We start from the raw sequence: 15101 nt of genomic DNA on the forward strand, positions 1-15101 counted from the left end.
TACTGAGCCAGGACCGAACTCCTGCTTCCTCTTTCCACCATAATAACAGAAACATTGATTGACAAAAGGTTTCAATCTTACAGCAAATTTTTCAGAGTCTTCTCTAAGAAAGAGCAACCTCAGCTCTGCCAGATCATCTGCTGCGCACGTTGGCAATTTGCCCGTACAAAACTTGAGCACCTTGGCTTCTGCCACGGTTCTTGAGCACCTGCAATAACCAGGTTTTCTTTATTTATTGTAGTTCAGTCTTCACAGGCACATCTTCCTCTTTCCCCTCAGCACCAATAGGTACTTCTTTGCCTTTTTATATTCCCTACTAAAGACATCTAGAAATTTTAGAGAATATTTTCCTTTGGAAACTGTGATTGAAACAAAATATTCAACAAGAATATGTGTGAAAATATGTGTCCTTAATACATGCACACACACACAGAGATCAGCAGTAATTCCTTCCTGCTGGTAGGTGTGATGTAATTCCTTCCAACAAGGTAGGTGTGATGTTCATAATTTCTGGTGTTAGTTGGCAAGTTTGGAAAATAGAAAGTCATTTGAAGTTTGAATTGATTCATTCATGTTCACATTTCTTGCAAATAATCAAAATGACGCAGCTGAAATAGGAATTTTATTGGCTGTAAAATTAATGTTCCTGAAATTCCTTCTCACAGGAAATTAGGTTTCTGATTCAAGCGAAAATGAAAACTTTGAAATGGCTGAAATCCCTGTTAACCATAAAGCAAACTTTGGGCAGGCCCACCCTGCAGCACCTTAGGGGTAACAAGAGATCAGTTCTGTTTTCCATTGGGTGAACAGTCAGTGACAAGTTCACAAAGCCTGTGAATCCACCTATTTCCCAAACACACCCAAGCCCCACAGATCAGCCAGGAAACCATACGTTCCTTGTCAGTAATCCACGCCTGGCCCACATTTCCCAGTTTTCCTCTGGCTGTGGCAGATGACACGCGAGGCATTGCTGCTGCAAACAACCCTGCCTGCCCAGCAGCAGAGCTCCCCTTGGCTTCACACAAACCATCCCAGCCAGCCCAGGTGGGAATTGAACTGCCTTCATGGCAAAAATGCGTTTGACCTCGTTTCCACTGCATTTATCCTGCTTCAATATGGAAATTTGCATTACATGTCAGCCACTCTGAGCAGCCACGAGCCAAGTTTTGCTCCTCACTGCTGAGACCAGAGCTGGCAGCAGCCATTTCACAAGGAGGTTGTACAAATGTGGAGAGTGGAGAATTTTCTTATTCTTCCCAAGCAAAAATTAACCACTTTGAATCCATCAGGTGCCTGAAACCACCTGGTTTGAGGCAGGTGTGACAAGCAAGTCAAGCTACTTATTTCACCCCACCTGACTCACATTTGACAGAAAGAAATTGTATCACAGGCACACAGAGTAACCCAATTTAAAAAATTCAAGTATTTTGCCCTTGTATGCAGGTATTTAGTGCCCATAAATGTCATTATGATCCATACCAGGCATATCAAAGAGAAGTATCCCTGGGCTCATTTTGTAATATCACAGTGCTCAGAATTCAGTCACAGACTTCACTCTCAAAGACCAAGCTTTCTAACTACTCTTCATATTTTTATATAATAACAACACAGTTAGGAATGAATTTTAAAAAATGTGCCAGAAGAGTGTTCATCAAATACTGCAACTGTTTTGCAAACCTGAACAACAACAATCACAATCGTCTAAAAAAAAAAAAAAGGGAATTAACTTTTCATGCACAAAGGAAAAAAGTCTAAGGAATTTATTGATCACAGCTGACAGGTATCTATTCAAGAAAGGAATTATCTGGCAACAGATGGGCCTATAACAATATTAGTATCTTCACCATCTGGCTTTTAAACCATGCTTTTCATCAGTAGTTCATTAAGCACTTTACGAATGAGGTCAAACATCTTGTAGAAAAAGGCAGAATAAGATACAACAAAGCTGAAGCTGAACAAGGATAAGCAAGAAATAAGATGCTCTCCATTTGCTCTTTTATCAGTTACAACAGCAGGTAATTAACAAAACAAGGAATTCACCTATAAACATTATATTATCCATAACTTCTTAAAAAGACAGGACCTCAAATATCTTACTGTTCAAAAAACTTCAAATGTTTTTAGGTGAGTTTTTTTGCCTCTTGAAAACAATACGTGAAGAAAACAAGGTGAACACAGAAATACCTCTTTCTCTTGAAAGTCTAAAAATCTGCTGCATTTCCCCTTGGTTTCAGCCTACCCACCTACCCAATAAGTGAAGCAAACCTTGTACAGTCTTTCGGGATGCTTGGACAGAACTGCTTACAATATGGTTGCAAATCTGAAGGTGTAGAGAGCTATAAAATAACTAATCATTTTTAAAAATTTGATTAAGAAGATCAATGCATGTAAGGCAGAGTTTTGCCATAGCCTGGTGACCGGATGGGAAAAACAGAACTACTTGAACATTTAAAAGGTTCTTGAATTCTCTGGCACACCTCTGCCCCCAAAATCATACATTTTCAACTTCACTAAAATCATACATTTTCAACTTCACATACATTTTCAACTTCACTTCCACAGCTGCTCTTCGGAAAGAATGCTGTTGGCACCACATCACCACAGCTTCTTGCCTCAATGGTTTGGTCCGAAAACTCTTCAGAGCTGAGACCACATGTGCCTGTGTGGAATGTACAACAGGGTCCTCACCCTGAGTGAGAATTTGAGATCTACTGTAAAATTAATAATATATCTAGGAAGAAGGTGCTTATTATTCAGAATGGCCTGTACAGTGTTAGCAGATGACAGAACCCACACTGCTCCAAAGGCAGGAGTAGCCTCACATATTGAGCCCTGCCCAGCCCAACATCCAAAGGTTTCAAAGCCCTGCATTACTTCAGCACACACTTTGCAACTTTATTGTTGAGTAACTTTGTGAGTGAACTCCAGTACTTGTGGGATCACAGACCTAGACAAACAAACCAAAGTCCAAAAAGAGATAGTGGCCTGAGCAAAGGGCAGAATGTCCATCAGGGGAAAAAGGAAGAAAGCAGAATAAATAAGGTCTAGACTTGGAGACCTTAAGGATCTGGCTTGGCACGGTTTCCAGAGAGGAAAATGAGTGTGGGTTACATACTGTCAGTGTTTGTGAGGGAGCTGCCTGGTCCTGTTCTCTTTGCTGGGATCTTTATGCCCGTGACTTTGCTCCTGCTGCTGCTAATTGTCTACTTCAGGATCAAACTAAGAGAAGGTGAGTCAGGACTTGGGGACAAAGACTGGGAGGGAGACAAACCTTCTCATTCAACAGGCAACTTAGGCTTGTACCATTAACTAAACTGAAGACAACTATGATCAGAAACAATTTTATAAAGTTGTACTGTATTTTAGACCATTTCGTGTTTGAAAAACACAAAGTATTTGTTTACAACTTGAATTGACCCTCATTTAAAATGCCATAGTTTTATATACTATACTATACTATAGGATATTTTACTGTTTTACACTATAGAAGGGGCAACCAGAACAACAAAAAAGGCAATTAAAGTACAGATAATTTTCTTCTGTGCTTACACTGTGCAAGTCTTCAGTGAGACAGGTAGCAGCAGTTACACCCTATAAGTAATTGGGCTTTCAGTATGTGTCTGTGTTCTTTCAAAAGTATGTATTTGCTCTTACTTTGTACCTAAGAGGACATTTGCCATGTTGCCTTTTCTATTTTTAAATCAGCTTAAACTCACTTCAAAGATCCATCTTCTGAGTAAAACAAAACCAAACCTCGATCCCCATGCAAATGTGCAGTGATTGTAACACATCTGTGTACTGAAAATTAAGGCCGCTCACTGGGCCCAAGTGTAGGGAGTTTCTTTTAGACAGGAGCATCCTGTACCTCAGACCATCCAGTCTCGATGGGATGATCTTCATGCCCTCCAGATTCGGGTCCCAGCTGCAGCAGCGGATCCACACATGCTCTTGCTTTAGGGTTCCAGCTGCCAAAGCCAGCCTTGGGGCACATTCAAACCCGAGGCCTCAACCATTCTTTCCTGCAGCTCTTTGAAAGCACTCTTGCTGACACTGGCCTAATCTTGTTCCTCAGATTCTCTGCCTTTTGATCGTTTTATCCATACGGAGTGTCAGGAGAGCTAAGAGGACAGCCCAGATTTTCTCTGTAAACTGCAGATGCTTCTTGATGCAGCTTGGTGAGAACGCTGCCTGGGACAATGTTTCACAATGCTTCTCCCACTGCAGGCTTCAGCTCTGGCAGAGCAGGCTGGGGCAGACAGTCCAGTGCTGTCCACAGGGCTCTGCAGATCTCCTGAGGCCTCTCACCGGGCTGGCCTGGCGTGCACCAGCCCAGCAGGAGAAGGATTTACCCACCAGTGCAAGGCCAGGACAGAAATCACACTTAGAAATCTCACAAGACAAACACTGTTATTTGTGCACTCAGATTTTACTCTATCATGAAAATTTGGTCCCTTAATATAAGAAAGGTCATGTACAGCCAGAAATGTAAAATAAACAAACTTCCTGTTTTGTGCAAGTCTCCAGGCAGGCTTTAACAGAGGAAAGGTGTTTGCATACGAGCACAGACATCAAGCTATCTTCAGGCTGCTAAAACTTGAACATTTCCTGTTCAAGATGTGCTTTCAGATGCTGAATTAATCTGCAAGGGAAGCCTGCTCTACATGACTAACCCAGCCCTGCCTTGGGTTATAGATTATTCTTAGAGCAAGGTGCTGGTGGTTTTTCACACGCTAATAAAACAACAACAATAAACAGCGCAATGCCAAAACATTGTGCAATTCAGTATCTGTGAGGAAACAGGAAGGCTAAGTAACAGGAGATTAGTTTTCTTACTTGAAAGTGGTTGAAATGAAAGGTAGTGACATTATTACATTTGACTTCAGATAAAAGCAGATAAAATATCTTCCCTTTCAGTAAATTATATGAGCTTTGTGCTCATATAAAGTCAGACATTAGTTATTATGAAATAATGCTGAGCGGCTACTGAACTCCCTGTTACCTGGTGATGCTCTCACTTTTCTATTCCAGCTAGGATGAAGCAAGCCAGGAAAAGCAGGTGGGCTACTGATCCCATCACTTCAGGTATTTTGCTGGGGCTCAGACAATACTTTCATTAAGCCAGATGATCCCATCTGAAAAACACCCACAGATATTTGCATTCGTGATGCATGATCAACTGCTGAAACAGATTGTCCTGCCTTTTTTCACAGCACTCATATCCTCCTTAGATACACTTTCTGTAGATTATTTACAGGTCTGTAAATAATCTACAGCACCAGATGTTAAATTCTGCTTCTCTTACAGCACAGAAAATTTAGCCTTGGATTTGTAATGAGTTTAAGCAAGCAATGGTTTTGTAAATTTTCTGAGATTAGTAATCAAGGGTGTAAGAGAGAGGTGAATGAGGTAGTTGGCAGACTAATTTGCCAAAGGAATATTGCTGCTGTGCTTCTCTCTTTCAAAACCAAGAAGGATGCTTGAAGGGAATCATCAGGCTTTTCAATGCCTCAGGAAAGGAGACACTTTGGTTTGCAGATCACAGGTGTTCTGGCTGGGATTCTCAAGAGGATGTGAGATGAATTCCTGTCTGTGTAATACTTCAGGCATTGCATTCCCAGCTCTGTCTCCAAGATCTTTTTCTTGAGCTGTCAGAACCAACCTACTGTTTTGGCCTCCAGCCAACTTACACAAAACATCCTGAGCAGCTCTCCCTGTACAAGCAAGTGGAGCCAGCTTTAGCTTAAGACCATCAGGTGAGAGAAATAGATAAGCCTGAGAACAGACTCCTTCAAATGCTATCTATCCTACAAAACAACAGAAATTCTGCAGGTTTCAGCTGTCCATTTTCCTAGATCTCTTCTATTGAAAAAAAATTAAAAAGAAAAGAAAAGAAAAAAGGAGAGAAATTTTTATCACTAAAATCAAGGCTGCCTTGATTCATTGTTAAATAAGCATTTAATTTTTCTCTGTGCAGCGAGAGAGAAGCTCTGCATAAATATATCAGTATATAAATACCTTATAAATAAAACCAGATCATCTAACAAAAACAGCCCACATTTCTTCTGCAAAATTAGCAATGACAAGTATTTTACGGGGTTTTAATTTTTTTTTTTTTTGTTTCTCCATCCTTCTTCAAATAATCTCCAAACCTCCAACAGCATGGTCATGTTCTGAAGATGTCCAGTTATGTGGGCAGCAAGCATTTTTCTGCTCTGTCTGTACCACAGGCAGCATCAGGAGCATCAGGCCAGATCAAGGTTCTCACAGCACAGTTGTGTAAAGCAGAACATGAATTCCTAGTGTAAACTAACTATGCTCTTTGCTGTTGTTTAAGGGTTTTATTCTGATTGAAAGCTGTGGAGGCAAATGAAAACAGAGCATTTCTGCTGATGTCAATAGCTCCTGCTAGTGCTTCACTGGGCATAGTAACAGCCCCAGACACAATCAGAAGATTTTCCTCTAGGATCATGGACCAACTAATAACAGTGTACAATTTAGACACCTTCACCTTAGCAAGATTAGTTCTTATTAATATAGGCCAGCTTTTTTTCTTTATAAAAACTCACCATAAGAAATCAGCATATTCTTATGAATTTTTGTGTTGTTTGGATTATTTTTCAGTTGAGGAGGAAATTGCCATGGCACAAGATTCTAGGAATGCCTTCACGAATCACCGTGGCCAGTGGAAGAAACCCAGGAGATCCAGAGAAAAAGAGAACAGATACAAGAACTCAAGGACATTTAAGAGAGCTTCACGTCTCAGGAAGCAAGCTTAAACCCAGTACTCAGCCCTGCAGGCTTAACAATAACCAGCTGTAAATAAATACCATACATGAAAACAAAACTGGAGAGGAGAAGCCAGTGCTGTGCCATCCTAATCAAACAGCTGCTGCCATCCAGAGTTCTTGCAAGCGGCTCTTTGAGCAGCCCAGCAGAGACCAGAGGCCTCCTGCAATGAACTGCCTTGGTTCCCTTGTGTGACCCAGGATTTGGGGGCAGGGACAGAGCCCTGCTCACCAGCTCCTCCCTGGCCTACCAAGGAGAAAGGACATAACGAGCTCCTGAGAGAGCTGAGTTGGCACATCCAAGGCAGGCAGCCTTATGAAATCGAGATGCATAAGTAACAAGCTGATATCAAGCACTGACATCTGGGAAATTGAAAAGGGTTTTGAGGGGGAAGTGACATTTATTAGCTTGTACGCTTCAGGAAAGACTGTGGGTTTTGTAAAGTGTTCTTTCCACAGAATTTGGAAGCAAAATGTAACAGTAGCGGGAAACAAAAGGATTTCTCTCTGCTGATCAAAAATGCTGAATTCTGAAACCATGGAAAGATTTAGTTAGTATTCTGTAAAACAGTTATTACTCTCCTTTAAGGACAAATCAAATGGATGACTTTTGCAAATAAACTGCAGAAGCATGGAATTATGTTTTTTGTGTGTAAATTCACATGCATTTAAAAAAAAAAAAATCTTCCTTCCTGCTGCCCTGTAGCTGTAGATGCACAGTTTTAAGGGCATCTCAGATTGCCTGTGGCTGATGGCCCACAACAAAGCTACTCAAACAGTTTGCAAGTACTACTGGCTGTTAGCTTCTCTGATTCTGACTCTCAAGTTTAAACCCAAACTGGCAAGGAATGAGAAGTGACTGTCATTACCGTCCTCAGTGTTTACTAGCTCTGTCTTCTAATGATTGCTGTCTGCAATTACCTTTCAAAAAAGCTATTTATCGTTACTCATCCCGTGAGAGTGGATAATGCCTTTTCTGAGATTATGTTTGGTTTGCACAGTTTCAGTTCTCATAGACTTTTAAGAACTTCTTGGAATAATTTTACAGAAATACTTAATAGGACCATGACCACAGGTTTAAAAAAAACACTGTAATTTATCAAAGTCTGTGGGGAAAAAAGGAATTTAAACAGCAAGCACCCTTACACACTCTCCCCCATTTTAATACTACCCAAATTAAAAAAGATAATTCATCACACTGGTTTATATCTGTGCAAATAACACAGAACACATTGCACAGGTGAAGAGGCAATTATTTGGAAATGGAAACAATCTTTTGCAAGGAAGTTGAGACAGCTGCTGCAAAGAATTTACTTTCTATATTTAAGAAGAACACTGCCTTCTTAAAGCAGTGATCTGGGATATTGATCAGATGCTAAAGGAATTCTAACAGACAGAATCCCAAACACTCCCTCTCTCACTGCCCAAGAAAAGATTGGCCAGGACCACATGTAAAAAATACAGAATAAAAATTGATTTTGTTAATTCCACAGTGTGCCTGAGAATGGGGAGATTTGAAATGTCAAGAAGTGGTAACACTCTTGAACAGCACTTCATTGTAAAATAGTGGTATGGATACCAAAGACAATACTGTACATAGACTCTGTGCCTTTGACAGAACTGCTTATTGAGCTGTAACTGCTAACATGTAGGAGGATCTGACATTCACGACTTAGCAACATGCACTGAAAATTCTCAGGCCTTGTTGTTTTCAGTTCCCTTACTGAAAAGTGTCAAGAAATATGTTTTCATGCTACCAGCATAAAACACATCATACAACTCCTTCAAAAAGGGAAAATACGTATTTAAGTAACACCACAGAACAACATCTTTGTCTAGATAAACTGTACAAGCACTCTCTAAACATATATGGAGAGTAATTGCAAGGAAATAACTTATCTTCAATTACTGCTGTCACTGAAGAGTCCTCTCTCTTTCTGTCTCTAGCAATAATGTGAAGTTAGACTCTACTCCACCTACAACCAGGAAGCATGTTTAAAACCCTCCTGCCTGTGACTGCTCCCCTTTCACTTCCCAGAGCAGAATTTCAGGTCTCAGCATTTAAGCTGGAAAGGTACTGAGAGAGATGATAAAGTACAAAGAATGAGAAAGCACTTTTGGCTGGGGAATGACTGAAGAAAGTGATTGATAGGTGTCTGTTCCAAAGTCTGCAGTGATGCTGCCCAAGGATGCTAGAGCACGGGCAGGTTAAAAAGACACAAAAAGTGCTTTTGGTTCTTTTTTTCCTTCAGACACATAGAAGGGTTAAAATGCCTGCCAGAGGAAATTTTTTAAAAGCAATTAGCTAAAAATCCAGAGGCAGAGAAATACTGATAAAGACTGATACATCAGCAAGTATTCGAAAATCGCTCGAGGCTGGAAGAATATTTGGGAAAGAGCTACTTTCTAATATAGCAATCATAGTTACACACACCCCAAGGCAAATACCAGTAGCCTCAGAGATCTGGGAGAGCTAGTCACTTAGCCTGGCCCAGCAGAGACATTCCTATAGACTTACCTTCAAAACCTCTGGTAGGATTTGCCTCAAACCAAACAGAATATTTTAACACTACAGGAATTATCACAGCATTTCCAATGCTTGTAATTTGTATTAATATTACTGCTCTATATTTTTTCAAGTGCAGTATGAAAGCCCCAGACAACTGAGCAGCCTGAAAATCAAAAGTTTCAAATTTTCCAGAGGTGTAGTCAATATTTTATTCCATCTGTTTGATGTCTTCTGTGGCCCAATTAAAAGTTGCTATTCAGCTGGACTGTCAAATAGAAGAATACTTCAAGAAACACTTTGTACTATAGTTCCTTATTGCTTTGAGCAATAAACCTTTTGTTTAAAGTTTTTCATTGGAGTTGCATACCTGCCATTTACAAAAGCTTTATCTGAGAAATAATCTGTAGAATGAGTCCAACATTTATTATGAACCCTGAGGTTATCATTTTTAAAAATGAAGATGTATTAAGTCTTTTTTGTAAGACCCACATGACTCACTTTTCAAAGTATTTAAGCAGAATTAATTGCTGCAATTGTATTTGAAATTGCTCATGTATTATAAAGCTGGTTTGTGAAGTGCCTTGAGAACAATTTCTTTTTTTGCATGCTGTAGTTTTTGCTGTAGGTATATTATATATAAAAAGGTAACCATGAGACTTGAGAATTGCACAATATTCCAGATAATTTGAATAATTACATAAAACCTGAATCTGTAAACCTTGACTATTTTTATGACTGATCACACTTAGGGCTTAGGTTTTCCTGTATGACAATGGCTGTTTAATTAGTACATATTTAATCAATGCAAGTGATAGCTATGCACAAGCTATGCTGACCTGAAAATACTATTAATTTTTCACTGACAAAAGGTTCATTTAGTATTTGAAGAAAGACATATCTCAGTGAAAATAATATTGTTTCAAGAATATTATATTTGCAGCTTTAAGGATTAAATACAAGTGCAATTAAACCAATATTGATCTAACTAATCAGACCAATCCAAAATCAATGAATTCAAGCAACGTGCTGTCCACCCACCAAATGAGATCTGCAACTAATACTACACCATATCAAAAATACCTTAAAGATTTTTATATAGCTTTTTCTTAAACTTTTGTAGGAAAAATCCACTGAGCCATCCTTCTAAATGCATGTGTGTCCATTTTGACCTACATTTACATATCCCAAACTTGCCACTTCTTTGACAACCTCCCTACTCACGCAGCATTGTGTCTGTGTTATCAAGCTGGATGGGGCTCTCTTCCCCTTTTTGAAAAGCAGAATATCTCTGGTTTGGAAGGAAAGCAGGCAAGACTGCTACCTGCTAATTCCCCAGGTAATGTGGATGCAGTTGAGAATGACTGTACATGAACAGAAATTAACATCTCTGTTACTGTTGTCATACGTTACCCAAACGACGCAGAGCCAAAGCCAACGAGAACTTCTGGCACACAAGCGTTGCTGACAGATGGCAGCCGTCTAAACTGAGAATAGCACCAAAAATACACTGCTCAGGAGTGAAGGAGAATGTAGTCAGAAGTTTTATGGTTTGTTTTGTTATCTGAAAACCACAGTAGATCCTATCCCAATGAACTCAGTAGAACCACTTGTGGACTGGGGGGCATTTCAACTTCCAGTGTGATGTTCAAATCTCCTCTGTTAAGGCAGCTGAAGATTCTTCTTTTAACTACAGAAATCAGGAGTTTATTGGAAAATGTTTAAAAAACACTGGTATTTAAGAACCAGGCAATTGTGCCACCCTTCTGGCAGCCCTGCAGACCACTTGCACTAATCCCTGTTTTTAAGGCTCTGTGACCTCTAAAATTGCAGTTCTCAGAAGTAATCTGCTCACTTCAAATATCCTCCAAGCTTATGTCTGAGTGCCAAAAGCCATACAGAGAATAAACAACTTTATTTTATAACAGAATTACAGAAAGCAAAATATCACTTAATACAACTTTAAGCTACTATAAATCTAATTTGGCATTTTAACTATACACAGAGTCAACAGCAAAAAAAAACCCCAAACAAACAACCCCCCAGCAAGAACAAATTAAAAATAAACCCCAATATAATTAACAGGTTTTTGCCATGGCAGTCTCAACTGATGGTACTCTCGTACTACTTCATGAGTGGAGTTCATCTTACATCTTTTATTCAGTAGCCTAAAAACCTGCATTAACCATTAGAGGAAAGCATGTGAAACATATACCTTCTCTGTAACAGAAATGTCAGTTCTAACATGGAGACACAGTGAGGTTTAATAGCAAGCGAGCATTCTACACATGTATCCAAACAATGGAAGTACTGAAATTGGGACACGGTAAGAAAAAAAAAGCACTACGGTTTTAAGCTGCCTAGATCATCTCTTGTTGGAAAAAGAGAAAGATATTTTGTTCTTCCTTCTTTCCTTATCTGGAATGCTGCAGACAGCAAAAAGTCTGCAAAAAGTTGAGCATTGGCACCAAAGTGCAAAAAGAACACAGTGCTCAGTCAGAAGAAATCTGTCTGCAACTCCTTCTCCTCTACAGACTGCCACACCATCTCTGCTCCGCAGAGAGGAGAACCTTGGAAAAGAAAGAGTTACAGAGATACCAGTATAAAATTTATCCAAAGAAATATATTTTTTCAAATTTTAGCAAATGTTTTATTTTTATAAAAAACTTCATTATGTGATATCATATATTTACCTGAATAATCTGAAAAAAATTCTGTAAATTACTCCAGTAAGAGATTTCACTTGAAATATCTGAAAAAACTATATCTAAATTAGTAAAGATCCTCCTTCCTGCACAATTATCACCTACTCCAGTGAACAATGATTTCCAGACTTCTTTTGTTCACTTTCATATAATTAAGAATCAGTTTCAAAAATACAAGTATTTGTGCAAAAGAAGATCATATCCTCTAGAACTTCATTAAAAAAAACCAAAACTCTAAGATTGTTAAGAAGTGGTTATAAAAATAAACAAGAAAGACTGTAAGGGAATATAGACCAAAGATGTTAAAAGGAGTTTGGTATTGGCATTTAAGTCGTGAACATCTGGTCATTGTTGCTAGGCCTGGTGGATTCAGTGGAGTCATGATGACTTGGAATGACTACAGTTCTTCGTGGTCAGTGACATTTATATTTCTGGAAGAAAAAATGATATAGAAGGTTACATAAGCAGTTCTAAGATAGTATGTCAGTGTCACATCAGAATCAGAAAGTAACTTTCTCAATGCAGGGTTCTTTGGTTTTTTTTACAAGAAGGGAACGTTATTTAATTAAAAAAAAATGTTGCATTGACCAAAATCCCCTTCAGTCATTAGGCATACAGTACTACACTTTTTCAAAGTAGTCATCTTCCCAAAATTCTCATGTTATTTTAATTGCAACCCCTTGACAGTTTACTGAAAATTTTAATCCACAACCTAGAACATAAAAAAGGAAGGTACTTGTTCAATTCAGTAATTCTTCAGAATCAGAATGCAGTATATTTTACTTCTATTAGAGAAAACAAGTCTACACCAAGAATTCTGCTGTAGTCATCAGAGCTTTCGCTGCCTCAGAAACAACTATGCAAAATTCATTGCATGACTCCATTGCCTTAGCACAGGAAAGCAAAAGGCTCTTGACAGATAGTCAAGGCACTTCAGGGGGCTTTCTTTTGTTTAGATGACTAAATTTTCCTCTTAAAGTTTAACTGAAAGACATCAGTCAAACAAGTCTCCAGGTCTGACACAAAAGCAGCATGGAGAAATGTCCTCTTTTATTCTCTTACAAGCATTGAAGACCAGGAACCTGTAAAGCAATTGACAAACTCAGACAAGAACAACTGACACACTCCAGTCCTTTGCAAACAACCATTCCACAAGGTCTATGTTTTTCAAAAATGCAAAAAAAAAGCCCTTCAGACAATGGAAGGAATTCTTTGAATGCTTTTTTCCCCGAATAAAATTTTTACAAAGTAGTTAAATATTTGATGAAGGAACAGAATCAACTTTGCAGCTGGTCACTAATGTAGAAACGTGGTGCAAACCTGCCAAAATAATTTTTTCCTCCCATGATCCAGTCCCCTCTCAAAAGATGTAATGACTTCTATGGGATATATTGTGTTGAACACTGATTGAAGATTAAGGTAGCATGAAGAACCTGGCACATTCTACACACATGTAAGAGAAGAGGCAATCCCTGCTTGCAAGACCTTTAAATTCACACTGATTAATAATGAATGCAAAATGTGATGGTAGCACACAGACTAGTAAAACCCTGCAAATCCAAACCATCTGTTCTGCTGTCTCAGTGTATCTTTCTACCTTAGATCCTGTGATGGAAGTGCTGAAAATATGCAAGGGGTGGTTTGAGTGTGCATGTTTAATGTTGCTGTGTACCAAGGGACCAATGAAATCACCCAAAGCACAGGCATTCTCCTTACTGCAAACAGCTCTCACAAAACTGATGAGCATTTTTCCAAGCCTTCTAGAACATTTATGTGATGTGGGGACTCATCAACCCCCCCTATCTCACAGTTCAGTACAGTTCCCCGTCCTCCCCTGTGCTTTTAAACCCAAACTGGAGCATACATGTTATACCCATTTTCAGTGTCACTAAGCAACAAAGGCATGAAACAAACCCAACTGAATGCTGAAATAAAGGTACAATGAAAAAACAGACATTTGTGCAGTGTTTCTTATTTTTGGTGCTTTTCCCCAGCTCTCCCTCACAAGCAACCCCACCTCCAGTGTTATTTTTCGTTTCTAGCATTATCTAATGTGAAAACAATTTTAAAAAGTATTAATGCTACCACATGAATATCCAGGTGTGTGCTCATCTAGCACTTCAGAACGTGACCCATGTTTTCTCCTGGTTTGTACATTTATGAAAAAAAATATTAATTTCTTTTTCAAACACAGAATAATCTGACCAAATGTGAAATTTTCTGGAGGCAGCCCAAACTCAGTTCTACTACGTTTTACATCCTGAAAAGTTATGTAAATTCACATGCTGAGAAGCACAGAGGAAAAACTAGCCAGAAAATAGTGTCTGAACACACATGACCAAAACAAACATTGCAGTTCTAGAACAATCTGTACGAGGTCAGGAAGGGAATTGGAACCATTTTGACAGAGAAGCTGGATAAACTTCCTGTCTGCAGGCAGAGGGCAGGCAATCCTACTCTCACCCCCATATTCTCCATGGCACTCAACATTGCTGCTCTCTACTGCACACAGCAGGAGCTCAGGACAAACTCTCAGGAGGGTTATGTGTACAGTGATGAGACCCAAGAGTTCTGCAAGCAGATGTGAAAAGCTCTTGCCCCAACACTCCCCCACCACAGGCAGTCTCTTAACTGACCATATATCCCTGTCAACATCTGGCAATGGGAATTAGCTCTCCCCTTCCACATCCACACACAGGCACGCTTACTACTACCCACTTGTTAAGAAAAGAAACACTTGTAGGTACATTAAATAAACTAAAGCTTTATGTCTTTTAGCTGAAAATACACATCTGTGATCAGACAGCTCAGGAAGAGTCCAATTCCTTGACAACAGTCATGCTCCATGGAACAGCATTCAATAGATGCACTTCATATCCTCTCAACTGATACTTGAATCTTTTCTCTTCTGGATCCCAGAAGTGATACTCAACAGTTATATCTTCAGCTTTTAGGCAATTCAGGAACAGCAATAAATTTGATCTTTTTAACACGACAGATTATCAGGATTATGTGAAAAACACTCTCCCCTCTAGTATTTTACAGCAAATTTGGAATCAAGTCAGCGTCTCATTTTTCATATATTCCTGGCACTTCATGGCTGTG

At 39.2% G+C, this 15101-nt stretch overlaps 2 protein-coding genes across 19 annotated transcripts in view; one reads left to right on the forward strand and one right to left on the reverse strand.

Moving 5' to 3' along the window:
* Positions 1 to 2979: 2979 nt before the first annotated feature.
* On the forward strand, positions 2980 to 7422 carry SMLR1 (small leucine rich protein 1). The gene is made up of 2 exons (XM_063151166.1): positions 2980 to 3229; positions 6622 to 7422. The coding sequence occupies exons 1-2, from the start codon at positions 3097 to 3099 to the stop codon at positions 6774 to 6776; spliced, it is 288 nt and encodes a 95-aa protein (XP_063007236.1). The 5' UTR covers positions 2980 to 3096; the 3' UTR covers positions 6777 to 7422.
* Positions 7423 to 11187: 3765 nt separating this feature from the next.
* Positions 11188 to 15101, reverse strand: part of EPB41L2 (erythrocyte membrane protein band 4.1 like 2) — a 107243-nt gene continuing 103329 nt past the window's right edge. For all 18 annotated transcript variants that reach the window (XM_063151167.1, XM_063151168.1, XM_063151175.1 and 15 more), the window contains one exon: positions 11188 to 12427. The gene's annotated coding sequence lies outside the window, so the exon portion shown is untranslated. The remainder of the gene's footprint in view (positions 12428 to 15101) is intronic.

Source organism: Melospiza melodia, chromosome 3 (assembly GCF_035770615.1).
Source record: "Melospiza melodia melodia isolate bMelMel2 chromosome 3, bMelMel2.pri, whole genome shotgun sequence".
Lineage (NCBI taxonomy): Eukaryota > Metazoa > Chordata > Aves > Passeriformes > Passerellidae > Melospiza > Melospiza melodia.